Genomic DNA, 19,062 nt, shown 5'->3' on the forward strand with positions numbered 1-19,062 from the left:
CCCCTGATTTGATTAATCTAAATACAGTATATGAAGAAACAAACTTGTAATGCATTTTTTGTCCAATTTGAATTTGAGTTCTTTTTCTTTTCCTTTCTTTCTAATCTTGGGTCTTTCTTGAACAACTAAGCCATTGATCGAATAATGTCATAAATTAGTGAGGACAACTTTATATTGAGGACACCATGCCATCAAATAAGAAAGAAATGAATCATACATACTCACTGCCCTGGAGTCTAATTATTATTATTGATATCGACTATCATCAAACACTATAGTTAACATAATTAATGCCATGAAGTTACATGTTTATTTCAAGCTTTATTTCAGTAGTCTTAAATTGCCCGCGGTCTATGTTAAGTATTCGCTTTCACACATATTGTTTACCTCCTATATAAGCTCAATGTTGTGGAGGAACATAATAATTAAGCACCAAGTAAGTATTTTTAAGCATCAAGTATAGTGGTGGTAAATCATTGGCAGGAAATTGGTGTTTGGCGCTTCGTGCAAAACTGATTCATCACACATTTTATATCCGTATACAACGACGACATTATATATAGTGCACATTTACTTTGACTTTCTATATCGCTCATTGTTATAACACACAGGAAACTGCTTATCAACTAGACATTCAGCATCAAATTTAAATCTATATACTAAAGTTAATAATGAATATTCATTTTATAATACTCTAACATTACATGTAGCGAGCCGCGTATATCAATTGTAGAACTACGAAATTGTGTCCTCTTGTACTCGCAAGGACTCAAACTTGTCCAAAATTATCATGATTATAGAACATGTTAAACCGAAAGCGCACCATCAAAAAATTTAATGCGACACAGTGTTGCCATGGAAATGACTTTCATCAGAATTTGCTTTGACACATTCGGACTGCCCTGGCATTGGCCAAGGACGAAGATGATTTAGAAAACAACATTTACTGGGAGAATTCTGTGCGTAAAAAAGTCAGGGCACACATGTGGGCATAATTAAATCAATCTAAAATACTCATAATTTTTTCTCTCAAAATCAGCCGACGCACAAGGCGTGGTAATTACGGATGTTGACGGAACATTAACTTTGACACACACGTACACATACATACGATTCTCATTGATTAACATTTGGAATCGAGTTCCAAACAGTACTATCGTAATGTCAGCTTATTTTGATTATCTTTAAGAATCACCAGGGATAAGCATATTAACATTTCCGCGGGGAGGTTGATAGGGACAGGAAAACAGAATGATATAGACCAAGAAAAAAAAGGCAAGATATAAAACCAGAAGAAGGAGCGGGAGGAGGCGGTAAGCGGGGAGGGGGGGGGGGGGATTGAAAGGCATATACATATATATATATATATATATATATATATATATATATATATTATAGGCCTATATATATATATATATATATATATTATATAGGCCCATATATATCTATATCTATCTATCTATCTATCTATCTATATATATATATATATATAGAGAGAGAGAGAGAGAGAGAGAGAGCGAAAGAGAAATAACGACACACAGCGAAACAATAAATGGATATAAAAAGGCAGTGGCAGACAGACCATCACGATGACAAAATCGCCGATAGAAATGTGAAAATAATTACAAATTAAAACTGATATTTACATGAATATCAGTTTTGCAACACTTGCAATGGTACGGAGCACAAATCCATCACTCTATAATGTTTTCAGTATAGCATATACACATCTTAGAGTCTTCTTGTTTGAAATTTGTACAAAGCGGAAATTGCAAAAGTAACCACTGTTCTTTTTCTGTTCGTTAAATAAAACAAAAAAAGTACTCAATCCCATTCTTCCATGCCTCATTAAGTTAACTCTTCCTCTATCTGTTTCAGCAAACGTATTGAGTATATTCCTTTGATTCATCGAGCCACAATTCATAACATCTCCATCTTGCACATAAATAATATATACTCAATTACTTGGTCGAAATGATTTCATGATGTGATATCGATAATAAGTGTATAAGAAAGATTGATATGGATTTAAATTTTGGTCAGTCACATGGTGATAGGTGGATTTTCCTCTCGAATCTCTGACAAAGTGTTTGAACATCAATTCAACTTTGTGTTTCTGTCAATACTGTAATAATCTATGTGCAAGGAAGATCGATTTTAGCCAAGATTATTGCTTCGGAATTGACGAAACAGCAACAACAAAATAGTAATGATGATTACCATATTGTACCAATTCAAATATATTTACATCAGTCATTGTCAGTGTTGGTCGTATTTATAATACATGGACTGCAGAGAGATCTTAACAACAATTACTGAAATTGCGCTAGTCAACATGAATACATAGTCCATAGCCGGCGGAACGGGGGGGGGGGACACTTTTTTTAGCACCATACAAAGGAATACATAAGGTATCACCACTTTGAGCCCCCACTTTTTTTTTTTTTTTACCCCGGAAGTGCGTAAGTGGCACTAGAAAGAAATAGATAGAAACCTTGAAGTCTTGAAGTGTGAGTCCGGTAAGGTTTGTTTCTGCGCTGAAGATCTTTTTTTTTATTTTTATTTTTTTATTTTTGGCTTGTTAGCTCATGAAACCCGGAAGTGCCCCCCCCCCCCCAACACACACACACGCACACTTTTGAAAACGTGGCGCCGGCGGTGCTTGTATGATAGTGGACCTTGGTAAATAAACATTTGGAGAAAAAAAAGATCACTCATTCTCCATTCTATTCTCTCCCGTCTTCTTGAAAATGATAATGCGGTGATTTATATTAAGATGAATAAGATTTCTCTGATCTTAAAATACTTTAAAAAGAAAATGGAGGAAGAAAGAAGAGTTAGAGTACGTATAAAGTGTCTTGTTTAACATAAGGTGATACCATAATGCAACGGCGTAGCCAGGATTTCATCTTAGGGGGGGCGGTTAGTCTGCGAGGGAGCGAAGCGACCGAGCCCGAGCGAGCGGAGCGAGCGAGGGGGGGGGGGGAGGGTGTGGGAGGGGGTGTCCCCCCTCCCACGGTAAGAACTTTTTGCATTTTGATGTTGTAAATGGTGTAATTTGATGCATGTTTTTGCGCGTTTTATCGACGTGAAACAGTCCCACTTGTTTATGGTAGCAGTTTATTTTGATGTAGATTATTATTGAACAATTTGCCTATAAAATGGTATATTTAGATACACCTCTTGTATTAATTCTTTTTACTGAATATCATGAACGCGACTGAACCCGAGCGAGCGGAGCGAGCGAGGGGGTAGGGGAGGGTGTGGGAGGGGGGTGTCCCCCCTCCCACGGTAAGAACTTTTTTGCATTTTGATGTTGCAAATGGTGCAATTTGATGCATGTTTTTGCGCGTTTTATCGACGTGAAACAGTCCCACTTGTTTAAGGCATATAGCAGTATATTTTAGTGTAGATTATTATTGAAGAATTTGCCTATAAAATGGTATAATTTAAATACACTTCTTGTACTAAGTCGTTTCATTGAATATTATGAAGGCAACTGAACACTAGCGAGCGGAGCGAGCGAGGGGGGTGTCCCCCCTCCCACGGTAAGAACTTTTTGCATTTTGATGTTGCAATGGTGCAATTTGATGCATGTTTTTGCTCGTTTTATCGACGTGAAATAGTCCCACTTGTTTAAGGTAGCAGTATATTTTAGTGTAGATTATTATGAAACAATTTGCCTATAAAATGGTGTAATTCAAACACACTTCTTGTATTAATTCTTTTCACTGAATATCATGAACGCGACTGAACCCGGGCGAGCGGAGCGAGCGACGGGGAAGGGGAGGGTGTGGGAGGGGGGTGTCCCCCCTCCCACGGTAAGAACCTTTTGCATTTTGATGTCGTAAATGGTGCAATTTGATGCATATTTTTGCGCGTTTTATCGACGTGAAATAGTCCCACATGTTTATGGTAGCAGTTTATTTTGATGTAGATTATTATTGAACAATTTGCCTATAAAATGGTATAATTTAAATACACTTCTTGTATTAATTCTTTTCACTGAATATCATGAACGCGACTGAACCCGAGCGAGCAGAGCGAGCGGTGGGGTAGGGGAGGGTGTGGGCGGGGGATGTCCCCCCTCCCACGGTAAGAACTTTTTGCATTTTGTTGTTGCAAATGGTGCAATTTGATGCATGTTTTTGCGCGTTTTATCGACGTGAAACAGTCCCACTTGTTTAAGGTATATAGCAGTATATTTTAGTGTAGATTATTATTGAAGAATTTGCCTATAAAATTGTGTAATTTAAACACACTTCTTGTATTAATTTTTTCACTGAATATCATGAACGCGACTGAACCCGGGCGAGCGGAGCTAGCGAGGGGGAGGGGAGGGTGTGGGAGGGGGGTGTCCCCCCTCCCACGGTAAGAACTTTTTGCATTTTGATATTGCAAATGGTGCAATTTGATGCATGTTTTTGCGCGTTTTATCGACGTGAAACAGTCCCACTTGTTTAAGGTAGCAGTATATTTTAGTGTAGATTATTATGAAACAATTTGCCTTTAAAATGGTGTAATCTAAATGCACTTCTTGTATTAATTCTTTTCACTGAATATCATGACCGCGACTGAACCCGAGCGAGTGGAGTGAGCGAGGGGGGAGGGGAGGGTGTGGGAGGGGGGTGTCCCCCCTCCCACGGTGAGAACTTTTTGCATTTTGACGTTGCAAATGGTGCAATTTGATGCATGTTTTTGCGTGTTTTAACGAGTTGAAACAGTCCCACTTGTTTAAGGTTGCAGTATATTTTAGTGTAGATTATTATTGAACAATTTACCTATAAAATGGTGTAATTTAAATACACTAGTCTTCTTGTATTAATTCTTACACTGAATATCATGAACGCTGTCTGTTCAGCAATCAAGCAGAAAAAGCATGCACACGAGGGTGTAGATAGGGGCATATCCCCTGCCACACGAAGGTGATTTTGCGTTTTCAGACCTGAAATTCAGCGATCTGGTGCAAAGTTTTGGTGCAATACTTTTTCATCGAAGTGTTAAAATCACGGAATTTAGCTCTTATTCCGAATGTGCACCATCTGTGTGTATGTATAAAGTCTAGTGAGGTAGAGCTTAGGGGAAGGGGGATTCCCCCTCCCGCTCGCGGAGCTTTTGCGTTTTTAGAATTGAAATAAAGCGATCTGGGTATAGCCACAGTCTACTTCTATGCATGGCGGGGGGGGGGGGGGGCGGGCGAGCAGGGAGAAGGCGTTGGCGAGTGTTATCTCCACCCTTCCCTTCCGATGGAGCTTTTGCCTTTTTAAGGTTGAAATTGAGATATCTCGTATACGCATATTTGATGGAATCAACATTTGGGAAATCACCAAAAAAAAAAAAAAATGGGGGGGGGGCTGAGGGAGGAAAGGGTCGATTAAAAGGGGAAATTCCCCTTATACATGAAGGAACCTTGAGTTTTCGGAATATAAGTGATAAGTCTTGTGCACTCAGAATTATTCATAATTTTTTGTAAATCTAAAAAGTGTACTTAGCTAGGGAAAGAGGCACAGAGGGGGAGGGTTTGGGAGGGGGATACCCCCTCCCAAGCACGAGAGATTTTGCATATTTTGAATTGAAATTCAACGATCTGGTGCACACTTTGAGTGAAATATTCAAAAAAAAAATCTTATTTGATGAAAGGTTGCAAAGGAGACCCGCTTCATGTGCATGCATACAGTATACACGCATTTTTTTTTCCGCCTCCCAAATCCCCGGTCCAAATCTTAGGGGGGGGGGGGGGGGGGGGGGGGGCGACCGCCCCCATCGCGCCCCCCCCCCCCCCCCCCCCCTGGCTACGCCAGTGCCATAATGCCAGCATAAATAGGGAGGATCATTCACAAACATGACAAAGGTTCAAATCAAATAAAAGTTGTCAATGGACTAAAAACACTACCTTTGCGAATTTCGGTCAATGATTTTAGTAAGCTGAATTCATTACACAGAGTAAAATATTGCAGTGCCGAATTTTATGTAGAGTTTTTAAGGATCACTTCAAATATCACCCTTTCACACACGAACAATCCATACAATTTGGCAAATTGGACTCTTCCATCATGAGTGCGATATTTTTCCTCTTCGTTGGCATTTATTGACATTTATCCTTACTGTTTTATTCTTTCTATCTTCTCTAACTGATCTCTTTTTACGCTATAAGTGATTGCTGGTATTAATTTTTATTGCTATTGATTTTTGGAAGCAGAAGAAAAATAAAAGATGTTGTTCTGATTTTGTTTATCCTACAATGCAATCTGCATACACTACACTTCCCTAACTCCATCGGGAATAACATAACATTTTTAGAAGCGATTTCATTCAACGCCCAAGTTGAGCAGGTTGTTCATAAGGAAAAATTAATTGGTGTAATTACAAAACTAATAACATTACTACAGGTGACGACAGTTCAAACGGACAGACTATCCATGGTATACGTCTTGCTGATTCAAATAATAGAGGACGGAGAGCTGTACAATGATCTCGCTTCTTCAGTGCTGTGAGGTAAGTTGACCGAACTTTCTCGAATCCTTTTGTCTTGCCCCTCGCTTTTCTTGCCGTATCTTAGCAATCAGGTGGGTGATTTCAAGTTCGATACAGCCATCCTTTCAAGTGCTGGTGTAAGCCCTATCTCAACTCTAGAACAAGCGATAATCCGATAATCCCGAACGAACACTCTAGACATATAGCCACATTAATATGAGCCTGGGAGCAAAATCAATATCCTCATATTTTGGAGAAGGGATGAAATTTGTGGCATTTCAATCCGTCTTCCCCATCATGTGTCTAAAAATAAGCAGTCATAACTACATTTTTTTTTTCATATTTGACTGGATCCAAGACCACGATTTTCTTCGTCGTGCAATTCCAACGCGATCCCAAGGACTTCGATTTGTGTTGTGGAGATAACACTATTGTGTTGGGGATCGATATTGTGTGCGGTACCGTTTGCCATAAATTTCACCGTCGATGTCGGAGCTCGATAACGGACACCAGCACTAGCATCGAACTTGACATCACCCGGTGTGTCGTGAATGAAGTCCCAGACATCGGAGGCCACACAGTTCCGTATAATAATTATTACATTTTATTGCCGAATCATCGCGGGGTCAGCGGTTAACATCCAATGAAGTCCTCGCCGAAGTACCTCGGATACCCCGGATCAGCGTTGCGGTGAACAGAACTATACCGCTGGTACTTCTTCCGTTGTAAAAAGTAAGTGTTTTCTGAAAAAAACCCAGACATGAATAATAACGAAAGTTAGGATGCTATGGAGTGACTACCTGTTTCATGGCAGGGAAAATGAAAAAAAAAGTTTATTAATTGGTGAAAATCAGTCTTGAAATGATTTGTTGTAGTCATAAAAGCACCATATCTGACATAAGACAGTGTAAGATAAGGCTCTAGGGTTGCAAACAAAAGGTCTGCGGTTCCTGCCCAATCCCTTTATCCTTTGACATGATCATGATTGCCAACAATGCGTGTCTTTTACTTGCATGGCGGAATGAGACTACACCTTTTTGAGAGTTCCTGGTTAAAACTATGGGCACAGGTGACCCCAGAATAGTATGCACCTACTACTAAGTATTCATTGAAGGGCGCAGCCCCGAAATAGACAGTATATATTTATATTGCGGATCAAAAATTCATCATCCAGTGATTGGTTGAAAGAGCTTCACGTGATTATAGGTATTTTTAGCTTTGTCAGAATGTTGGTATGTTTGACACTTCATGAAGTACCAAAATGACGTCACTTCTATGACGACATTTTGCAAAATACTACATGACTGTGTACTAGTACATGTATTTGCAAAATGATGTCACAAAAGAATTCTGAAATTGTCCGCAGCTTTGTACCGTCACTCGGTGAAATGTAACAATTTTGAACAAAACAATTGTGACATCACAAAGCAATTCTGACATTGCGCACTGCGTCGTACCGTCACTCTGTGAAATGTAACAATTTCGAAGAAACAATAAAAAAACATCACAAAGTAGTTCTGACCAAAGAGTATAGTATGGTTACTGTAGCTTCTATACTCATTGGTCCCTTCACAACATCGCATTTGAGACGCGACTTCTTGCCTCGCATTTTTCCCTATTTCTCCTTCTTTTGTTTAACTGTTTTGATCCAAAATATAAAACAACTAAACTTTTATTTCAAAGTGGCTACTTAAGGCAGGTGACCGCTATTGACAGGTGGCCGCTAAGCAGGTTTGACTGTAGTATAATCATGGAGTGTCAAACACGCCAAGCAATCTGAAATGGAGATGATGCATTATTTATCAGAAATATAATGTAGAATACTTATGTATAAAAAAAAAAAACTAATTTCGTTGGATACAATGGAGTAGTAAGGAAGAGATGGTTTTTATAATAAGGAGTGGACGAATATAGAGTGAGATCTGAGATGCATACTGTCTTTATACTGGAAGACTGCGTCTACTGGCGTCTGTATTCCCATAAAGACGTCCTTGGTGAAAGTTGGAAATCCTGCATCCACCTGCTGTCTTCGCTCGTCGTACCGCCACACGTATGATGAGCGGAAGAAGTACGTCTTGTTGTACTGCTTGAAGTGTAGAATGGCGTTCACGTGACCTGGCATGTTGCGAGTGCGCACTGAACGAGGGTAACCCGGAAGGAGCTTTTTTCCTTTGTACATCCAATGCATATGGCCTGATAGCAATAAGATAAAGAAAAAAAAATCTTGTTGAATATATATATATATGCATATCATGAATACATGATACATGTACTACACTGTGTTTAATTATGAAGAGCTTGCGTGCAAAAACAGATAAACATCACTTTCACTTTCTTTTTTTTTTTGATTTGTAAGGTAATCATCAAATAGAGAAAACTTATATCTTTTCAATGATTAACTGCACTGGTCACATAACAAAAATATTTTTGAAGATATCAAAGTTATCACACTTAATATTTTGATTATATTCCTTGTTTTTCAGCAGCTTCAATCTCAAATATATTGATAAGACTGGATATCTCTATTTAGCATTCAAATTCATATAAAAACTTAAGTGAGAGCTGTAAAAAGTATTGTCAACCATTTTTCTTTTCATAATCACCACACTAATTTCATTGCTTGATACGTACGGTTTTTCAGTTCCTCCATATTGCATTTAGGCCTAATAAGGCACATCATCACATTGCTGTTTGTATTTAAGACTTGAAACTTGTAACAAACGTATGTATCAATACCAACTCATAGACGTAGTTATTATACCTTTACAACAGATATGAAACAAACAGAAGCCACTTTGCATTGTGGTAGAGATTGCATCAAAACTAGACAACACAGGAGATTTTGATAACTTTTTGACATAATGGGTTATTTCACCAGAATAATGATTATCATAATGAATGGTCGAAAGTGCTTGAGCAGGTGGCATATAATGTGAACTTAGCTCAGAAGATGATGTTATCAACACACTGTTTTTGCAAAAAAATTGGATAAAATCAATACTATTTTTATGCTTGTTGCTGCCATCATAACTTAGCTATCTTACATTGTTACCTTTTAGAGCTATAATGTGACCATCTTTCCGCTGATATATTCCATCAATTTTGCGAGGAAGTCTTGGAAACCTGCGCTTTGTTTTCTCGCCGTGAGCTGGAGAAAGCAGTTTTCCTGTTTTCTTTATCCGCCAGAATCGTCGATCCTAAGCAAGGTTGACATAAAGAGTAACGGTAGTTAGCACCATTCAGGTGTGGATCCAGGAATGCCGTAAAGGGGAAGCGCCTTTACAAAATTAAAGGGGGCGCACGCCCCCCGCCCCCCCCCCCCCCCCACACACCACTTTATCTTTTTATTTCTTTTGTTTTAGCAAAAAATAAAAAATAAAGAGGGGGCGCGCGCCCGGTGCGCCCCTCTTGTGTCATTCAATGAACACTGACCGAGTTGGGCTTAAAGTACAATGGCGCCCTCTACGTCAAAATTTAGTACTAAAATTTAACTGCTGTCTCAGCGGCTTATTCATGTAACAAGGCTTTGTGTGACCATGGAGGTGTGACACAGTGCAGTAAATGTACATTTATGTCTTCTAGTGCAAATTGTGGAACTTCTGCAGAATACCATCTGCAACAGAGCCCAAGTACTCGACTAGGAACAAAGACTAACCCAAATTCCGAACGCACAATAACCTCCAATCTATATATATCACCTAAACTCCTCCGCTTACACCGAAGAGCGTTGGTGGTATAGTGGTTAGCATAGTTGCCTTCCAAGCAATTGACCCGGGTTCGATTCCCGGCCAACGCAGCTTGTTTTGCTTTTTCTTTTTTAGATGTATTTCACCTTTTGAGATCAATAGAACAGTCAATCGCATATCGTTATCACCATGGAGTACTATTTTGCAATTACCTAATTTTATTTACTATATTACTACAAACTGCGGAGATGAACAGGACTTACGTAAATACAAGCGTGTGTCACGAGTGGACAAATCATTATATTCCCGCAAAACTCTGTAATGTTGCGAGACCAGTACTTTATCGAAGAAGATCCGGACAAAAATACACCCAAATATAATTTCAAAAAGCACGACAGCATTGTTCAAATTGCAATTACTTTCACTTTGGTGAAACACACACACAAAAGAAACAATTAAATAATTTCATTAAAAGATGTGTGTATGCTTTTTCAGAATGATTTGAATAAGCGTTCACATATATACATGTATCCATCATTAAGTATAATCAATATTACTATCGCGAATTTCCCTCTGTTGCAGTGCTGCTTGTCAAGCTTGTTTGGTCATGTTTTTGTCAATTCTATCTTTACCGTCATTACCATTTCTATGCTTTGTTTCGATTATTTTTTCCAAACTTTGATGGATTTATGAACTCCTACCTTAAAAACGTGCAATACACCGTCTATGACATCTGCCGCGTCAAATGCCTTGTTGCATTCAGCCCTGGGATTCCCTCTGTACTGTGGGCCGTCAGGATCCCCTGTTAAACGATCAACGGAAGTAATTGATACAATATGTTCACTGAAGATAGAGTACGGAAATCACTTTAGCTGATTTTTTTTTAAATTCATTTAGAGTACTTGCCATTAGCCTGTCAGGGCCCCATTTTATATTAAAAAAAAAAAAAAAAATTGACATGATAGCAACTCTTGCTGGAATGGCAGTTGTCATGGTAATGACAAGAATCCATCTTCCTGATTGGCTGTTGCTATCAGAAGTTGCCATTCCAGCAAGAGTTGCCATCCTAACATCTTTTATGAAATGGGCCCTGGTGTAAATATATATATATAGTATATATATATACATGATATATATTATATAAATATATATATATACCGGGTGTCCCAAAAAAAGCGGAACGGTGGATTTTCAGTACTTTGCGTTCTAAAAGTGATATATTTTTTGACATCATTAGAAAGAGCATCTTCCGCAGAAGGCAATGATTCCAAAATCATTAAATTTGGTTCGATACTTTTTATTCTACGCTAATTTCTGAAAAAGCAGTCATTTTCAAATTTCGCCTGATTTTTGTGACTTATGAGATGATAATTTGAGTGCGACACGCGATCCATACGGTGAACATTGTGTAAGCTCGATGATGCATGTCAACAAAAGATACAGCTTTCACATTGACCACGGGCCAGGAAAAAACAGTGTGTGTGTGTGTGTGTGTGTGTGTGTGTGTGTGTGTGTGTGTGTGTGTGCCTGTGTGTGTGTGCGCGCCCAATATGAAAGCGTTATCTTTTATTGACATGGATCAACGAGCTTACACAATTCACCGTATGGAACGCGTGTCGCATCCAAATTTTTATCTCATAAGTCGCAAAAAATTGAAAATGACTGCATATACAGAAATTGGCGTAGAATAAAAAGTACTCAACCAAATTTAATGATTTTGGTATCATTGTCTTCTGCGAAAAATTATATCACCTTTAGAACGTAAGGTACTGAAAATCCACCGTTCCGCTTTTTTTGGGACACCCGGTATATATATATATATATATATATATATATATATATATATATATATATGTGTGTGTGTGTGTGTGTGTGTGTGTGTTTGTGTGTATGTGTGTGTGTGTGTGTGTGTGTAATATGTCATTAATATGGATGCTGACCGAGGTGACACTAATGATGCATTACAGCAAATATTTTTATCTCAATGAGACCAATGATAACAATAACGGCAACACGAATAGGTCATAATAATAATTATGATGTCAATGATAATTGATTGGGTTTTTCCAATACCCTTGTATTATGCTTGTTTTTGTTTGTTTGTCTATTGTTTGGCCATTCACTCGTAGGCCTATTGCCTTGCAAATGCCGACTAAATAAAAATAATATTGATATTTATAGTGTTAATTATAACAATAAGAATAATAATAATAATAATAATAATAATAATAATAATGAAAACAATGTTGATAGCACGGATGATGATGGTGATGATGATGAAATAACAAATTGTCAGAATGAATACAATGCCAGTGACGCAAGTACATGTATCTATTCCTCAGTTGTTGTTTTTTTTTTTTTTGGTTTTTTTTTTAAATACCGATCACTTATTTGAAGTATCTTCTCCTCCCACTCTTTATTATAGAGGGTATAATGATGAAGAGTTTTCTCCGTTTGATGATCGAGCTCTGCCTCTAATAAAAATATTTGGGTAATTAGGCCCTATATACCCTGTTGATCCGGAAAATTTGCATAAAAACAAAACTTGATATGATTCCATAATGATGATAATGCTGATGACAATAATGGCAAACAGAGATGAGGAGGGTCATATAAATGAAGAATTTGTTCGCAAAAACTGATAAGTCCATATTTGCCAAATGGAGATATTTGCGATTAAAGGTCAAGAAAAATAAAGAGAGTAATAAGAAAATTTTTGCTTCTTTTGACCATAACTTCAAAAATGTACCTTTATATGTAATGACCAATATATCATTTAAAAGGTATTATTTTGTCCTTTATGACAGAGGCTGTACTTGAAAATCTTCAAAAATGGACTTATCGGTTTTTGCGAAAAAACTCTTCAAATATTCCTCATCATCATTATCATGGGATCATAAACACTCCATGACGAGCAGAAATAATGATACAAATTATATCCCCTTACCATATAGTACTTGAATGGCCCGGATGTCGTCCTCGCCAAGCTTGAATTCGTGGTCGTCACCTTTGAACCCTGAGTAATCGGGAACCATGATGGATCCCATTTTAAACGAGTGCTCCAAGCCGAGGCTGTGCCCCAGTTCGTGTGCCGCTACTTTGTACAGATTATACCCTGAAGAGGGAAACAGAGGTCATGAACATAATTCTCGAAAATCAGAAACGTGCAGGTAAGAGGCTATGGAATCTGACGAAACAAAGCGGGATAGGCACTGCATTTCCTAACGACCGATCATACATTATGATTATTATTAATGATCCGACTAAATCTTATACATTGTGTGTTTGGCATATCAAAGTGAATTCCACACGATGATCTATCAGTTATCTATCAGATCTATCTGACAAAATAACATTCGAAAGTTAATTGAGTTGAGTTGAGTTTATTAACAACATACATGTGAATATGATAACATGATAACATGAAATTCCACAGTGTAAGATACAATAACATGAAATTTGTATGAGAATACAATGATTTTGTACAAGGTTCTTACAGCTTTGCAAGCATATATTTTACATACTTATATATCTACCTTACATAAGAATACATGTGTTATAACAGATTTAGTTTCGTTGTGATACATTTATCACTAAAAAAGCAAAGAGAATGAATAAGTATGTAATTTATATGCATAGACAGAGGTTCTGAAAAAAATAATCGAAAAAAAAATAGAAAAACAGAAGCTAATGTTGTTAAAGGGGGAACCAAAAGTTAGCACAAGTGCTAGTCGAGAATGGTTCTCCCATTATAGCTACAGGTATATTTAAGCTGCTTCTTGCAATGTCTACTCTTTTAAAGTAACTGTACTATAGAAGTACATTAAACTAAACACTGAAATTTCTTCTCATCACTAAACTTCTTTTAACAAGTGATTTTTTAGGTTTCTTCGAAATGAAGATCTTGTTGTTTCCTCTTGAACATTAAGATTTTTTGGCAAACTATTCACAATTTATATTCGTAGGAACAGAGTGTGAAGAGGTTCTGCGAACAATGGTCCCGACCACAGTGACAATCCGGATCCTGACCTGAATCGCCATCATAGGAGAACAACTCCGAGTCGTCGAAGTGAACGTCTCCATCGAGGTCACCGAAGTGGCCGTTGGGGAGGTAGGCGTGGGCGATGGTGCCGTCGGGCCCGTCGAACGGATACGGGTCTCCGTGGCGGTACTTGGAGAAGCTGACGTAGATGTCGGCTTTCTCCTCGTCGTAGTCGTCCAGCATTCGGAAGTTCAAGGGTGTGACGTCACTCCACAGCTGCAGCGCCCTCGAGACCGAATCTTGGACCTTTCTCCGCGGGATCCACACGCTCGTCGGATAGCTCAGTACGCTGTTGTGTTTTGTAGTATAAAAAAACGAAACAAAGCAATGACTTAGATGCAAAAATTGCTTTCCTCTTGCATTCAACGGGTGTAGAATATGATGTTCGAATCATAATATTATTTACTCTACTTTTTTGTTTAAATTTAATTTCTCACCGTATGCTTTGCATTATCTATTACCTTTTATTGGATGGAAATAAAGTAAATTGAATGAGTCAATTCAAATATCATATCGTTTATAAATATAACCAAGTCGTCCAGGTTTGACTGAGGCTAACAAAACCTCGGCGTGAGCCCGCAATGAGCATGCGTCACATCTGCGGAGTGCCGCGCATGTCTTCACATTCGCTCATCACTCTGTGAGCCACACACTCTGCGGATTAATGGTTTCTCAGGACACATTTGAGTTATTAGATCAAAACAGTCGAACGAGGGCTTATGATCTTAACAAGCCGTCATATTCACGGCAGTTTGGTGCCTCGTCAACGTTGAGAAGCATTCCTTTTCCTTTGTAATGCACTTATGTCAGGGTACTTCAAAGTAGTATACGATTACGGGAGGATAAAGTTGTAATTCTACTTCATTGAAAATCATAAGGTAATACATTTCTCAATGCTTGATTTCTTGTATATTCATACAAATATTATACAAATCTTCTCATAATCCCGTCTTATCTCGGTGACTGCCATTGACCTACCGACTACGATATTTTCTAATGCAGAGCACGATGCTGGCGCCAGTGAGATCCGAAGGCCTCTTTAGAAGTCTGCAGTTAAGCATCGCGCTTATCGGAGGAAAGGGGCGGCGCACCCTTACAAGCTTGGTCCCGTTATTGACATGCCATTCGACGTCTGATGCATTTCGATTTCTACGTCTGGTCCTTCTGTATCCCCCCCCCCCCCTCTCTCTCTCTCTCTCTCTCTCTCTCTCTCTCTTTCCTCTCTACTCTTTTACCTCATGTTGTTACAGCTTACCTATAAGTTATCATTTTCTTATTCCACCGGTCCCCCGCTATTGCATATCTCTTGGGTCGACGTCTCCTACCCCGCCGCCTCCCGCCACGCCCACCCGTGTCGTCCACCACCTCGTCCTCTTCCTCCAGAACCTCGTTGATTTCAGGATCAGACATACCACAGCGAGGTCGCCGCATCGCTTCGATGGTCTCATCGTCCAGTCTTCCCGTGGTCGGGACACGGAGGTAGCGCTGAAGCTGAGCCAGCTTTGACATCACACGCTCTTTCGGGGGCGTGATCGTGTACTGCTGCGACGGCCGCCTATCGCCGCCCAGAGACGAGACGAGCTGACTTGGAGGTGTAAGCTCCTTGAGGTAGCCGTATTTTGACATAAATTCCTGCAAGGGTGTATAAGGACATAAGTGCACAAACGCATTGAATTCAAAGTGTGACTTGTATGAACAACACGACTGGGACTCTTGTCTATTTCTACTTCTTTTTCCAAAGATATTTCTTTCTTTTTTTCATCAAAGCGTGAACAGCTGAGTAGCAAACGACCACATCAGCAACACATGGTTCGAAGAACTGCACAAAATAGACAAAAAACAAAGTCCACAACCGCAAATTTCTGTAACAGCGTGGCACAAGTTATAGTGATGGCGATGATGGCTACAGAGTGTCTGAGGAGAGCGGCGTCATGTAGGGGAAATAAATGTTTGGAGATAACAAGTTTGAGCATAACAAACTGCTCGTGGCTGGCACTAATGTATAACCACCACATTGTCTACTTGGTCAAATATCAACCGTGTTCATCATTATACACACATAATTAAAGAGATACAAAAGAGACACAGCTGCAGCATAGCAATAAGAAGAGTGCATATACACAGATAAATCATTAAAAATTTGAAAGTAAGCACTCTCCAACCGGAACTGACACAAATATTTTAAGATGGATCTTGCTCTCATTAAATACTTTTATCATCATTCTCTTCCCCTCAATTTGTTCGAAGGAGCAATAAGAAAGGGGGTTAAAAGAAACCAGGTCTGACCACTCTCCATCATTTTAAAATCTTTCAAAGTTTGTGTTTACATCACGTAGACCACCAAGTCTCCCCCACCTTGAACTTACGACCCGCATTCGCGACATATGACCCGCTTCGCGAGTATGCCTCAAGTTCAAGTAGCAGCCCAAGGCATGCCGGTAGGATGAAATCTGCGCTTTTTACTCCTTTATGAAGTTAACAGTCCCTCTTCACAGCTTCTCCTGGTCACACGCGAAGTGAACACAGCGGGATCGCTCGCATGAGTTTAAGGACAACTCCGTCGGGTTTGGCTAATTGAATTCTTTAACGCGTTTGCCCCCTAACGAGCGAACGTGCCACGGAAGGGAGGGATGTGACGGCTGTGTATTTTACATGTTCATTCCTCATAAATTGGTGGTAATGCGTAGAATTGCACGATCATACTCCATCGAAACTTGTCTCAATGAAGTTACATCGATGTTCTTTGCAGAGGAAATTACTGGCGTGTAGTGTTACAATTGAGCAGTCGCCTTGGCCGTAAACCGAATACGATTTGACGTTCGTCAACCGGCATGATTGTGGATGACTTTGATTGTTGTAATGACAAGAAAATTCCGCTAGAAAATAAAATTAGTTCCAGGAATCTTGACTCGAAATTGGAAGATTAGTTCTTCGTAGAATTCACCTAGGTGTTTACTTTCAAACTGCACGGTTTGTCGCCGTAACTTTCTTTTTTTTTTGTCAGCTTGCAACGAAACCCATGAATATAGTGCGATCAAGTTGACTTGTTCATTAATCTTTAAAGCCAATTATGTCGATGGGTGGAGTTTCTAGGCGACCTAGGTTCAGGTTCCGAAAAATAGTGTATTGGGCAATAACCCAACAGACTATCTGGCACTTTGATGTCCGTCTTTGTTTCCATAACATTCTCAACAACATATAAGAAGACTGGAACTGTAAGGGAATACTCGTCATCCCCAGACAATAGTTACTATCGAATAGACCTTGTCCGTGGCTTTTTTTTTCTTCTGTTCCAATCACCACTCGGATATCATCTTTAGACCCCTGACGTTTCTCTTCCCGGCTGAGATGTGTCTTTCATTTGTCTTTCCGAGTCACATTGACATGCTTTGCATCTTTCGTCAACTTGCCCTTTGTGTCCGTCTCTTTGGAATTGCCTCAGTTAGCAAACTATGCGCTTGATGAGAGCCTCGACGGACCTTAGAGAAAGGTCGAGTCATGAGGGAGAAACGGGAACGGAAAGGGGGGGGGGGGTGAGATGGTTGGGGGACTTTGGATTGGCATTGAGACCTAGAGGGTCAAGACCGGGAGAGAACATCCTTGACCATCACCGCGTCATTCAAGGCTTCGTCTCGTTTTCATTCACTTCAAAGATAGGGGGCATCATGGCTGCCAAGGGAAATTCAATCATACTTGGTTCCGAGCAGACGACAGGGTGACAATCGAGAGTCTCCGAGATGATATGCTGCCCAACCTTGCACAACATTTAGGTAACAGCGCGCGCTTTCCTCCACAACATGGTATCGTTTTTGTCTCTTCTGGAGCAATTTTATTGAGCGAATACTTCCTCCCGGATGTCTACCCATAAAGGCCGTCAATCAGCGCGAGTTTAAGAGAATGACTGACAGTATATACGAGGGATCGGCTCACTCTAGCCAAGTTTCTGTCCATACTTTGTGCTGTGTCACACACAGAGTGTATATTATGCTTTCATCGCAACCACAGACGATGCCATTACCATTTTTATCTTGATTTTCGAAAGAAAACAACACCAATGAATTCAAACCGAACAATCCCCCCCCCCCCCAAAAAAAAAGGAGAAGAGAAACTCACCCGAACAGGTGCAATTTTGAAAAAAAATTGATAACATAGAAGTCAAACCGAACAATTGCCCCCACCCTTAAAAAAAAGGAAACTCAACCAGACAGGCATGATTTTGTAAAAAAGAAAAAAGAAAAAGAAAATCAAAGGTGAGACTAGAAATTACGTTCCGATTTTTTTTTTATATCATCCTCTCTCTTCGAATAGTCAGGATGCAAATGACAACAAGTGTTCTTGCCCCTCAAAATACTTCTTTAGATGCCGGTTGTTGATATCAAGTGTGTGCGGGTGTCATCTAACGTATTCTTTACAGCATTCAATCATCATAAATGCGCTGCCCATGTAGGACTGCTATATTGCTCAAAGGTAAAAGAGATATTACTTACACTAGGTATAGCTGCCAGATGCCCTAAGGGTGACTGACGCTTGACTAGACAAATCGTCACAGCAAACGGGACAAGTCACGGCTTTTTAGAGATGGCTTCTTTGAGCGGAAGGACGTTGTCTTTTGCCCATTAGTCACAAATCGGCGATGCGAAGAAGTTCCTTTGTGTTTACCATCAAATTGGCGAATTCATATTTTATCGTTTCGATTTTCCCGCGGGATACAACCTATTAGAAGCGCGCACGTATTCAGGTGTGATGATTGATGGTTGCCATGGAAATAAGACATTCCCTGATTCTATGTCTGTGTGTCTAGCGGCATGTCGATGACGAAAACCAGGTTACTCGATTTCGTGACCTTGAAACTGCTTGCAG

The 19,062-nt window shown here is 39.5% G+C and overlaps 1 protein-coding gene and 1 non-coding gene across 2 annotated transcripts; one reads left to right on the plus strand and one right to left on the minus strand.

Annotated features, from left to right (window-relative positions):
* Nucleotides 1–7,107: 7,107 nt before the first annotated feature.
* Nucleotides 7,108–15,828, minus strand: LOC139745204 (stromelysin-1-like). Its single transcript, XM_071655611.1, has 7 exons — nucleotides 15,458–15,828; nucleotides 14,190–14,491; nucleotides 13,108–13,275; nucleotides 10,862–10,962; nucleotides 9,527–9,671; nucleotides 8,410–8,667; nucleotides 7,108–7,217 (listed from the first exon to the last, which is right to left on the minus strand). The coding sequence occupies exons 1-7, from the start codon at nucleotides 15,826–15,828 to the stop codon at nucleotides 7,108–7,110; spliced, it is 1,455 nt and encodes a 484-aa protein (XP_071511712.1).
* Trnag-ucc (transfer RNA glycine (anticodon UCC)) lies at nucleotides 10,199–10,270 on the plus strand. Its single transcript has one exon. It is a non-coding gene; the product is annotated as a tRNA-Gly (tRNA).
* Nucleotides 15,829–19,062: the final 3,234 nt, after the last annotated feature.

Source organism: Diadema antillarum, unplaced genomic scaffold (assembly GCF_040938485.1).
Source record: "Diadema antillarum isolate AM-2024a unplaced genomic scaffold, OU_Dant_1.0 seq00001240_RagTag, whole genome shotgun sequence".
Classification (NCBI taxonomy): Eukaryota; Metazoa; Echinodermata; class Echinoidea; order Diadematoida; family Diadematidae; genus Diadema; species Diadema antillarum.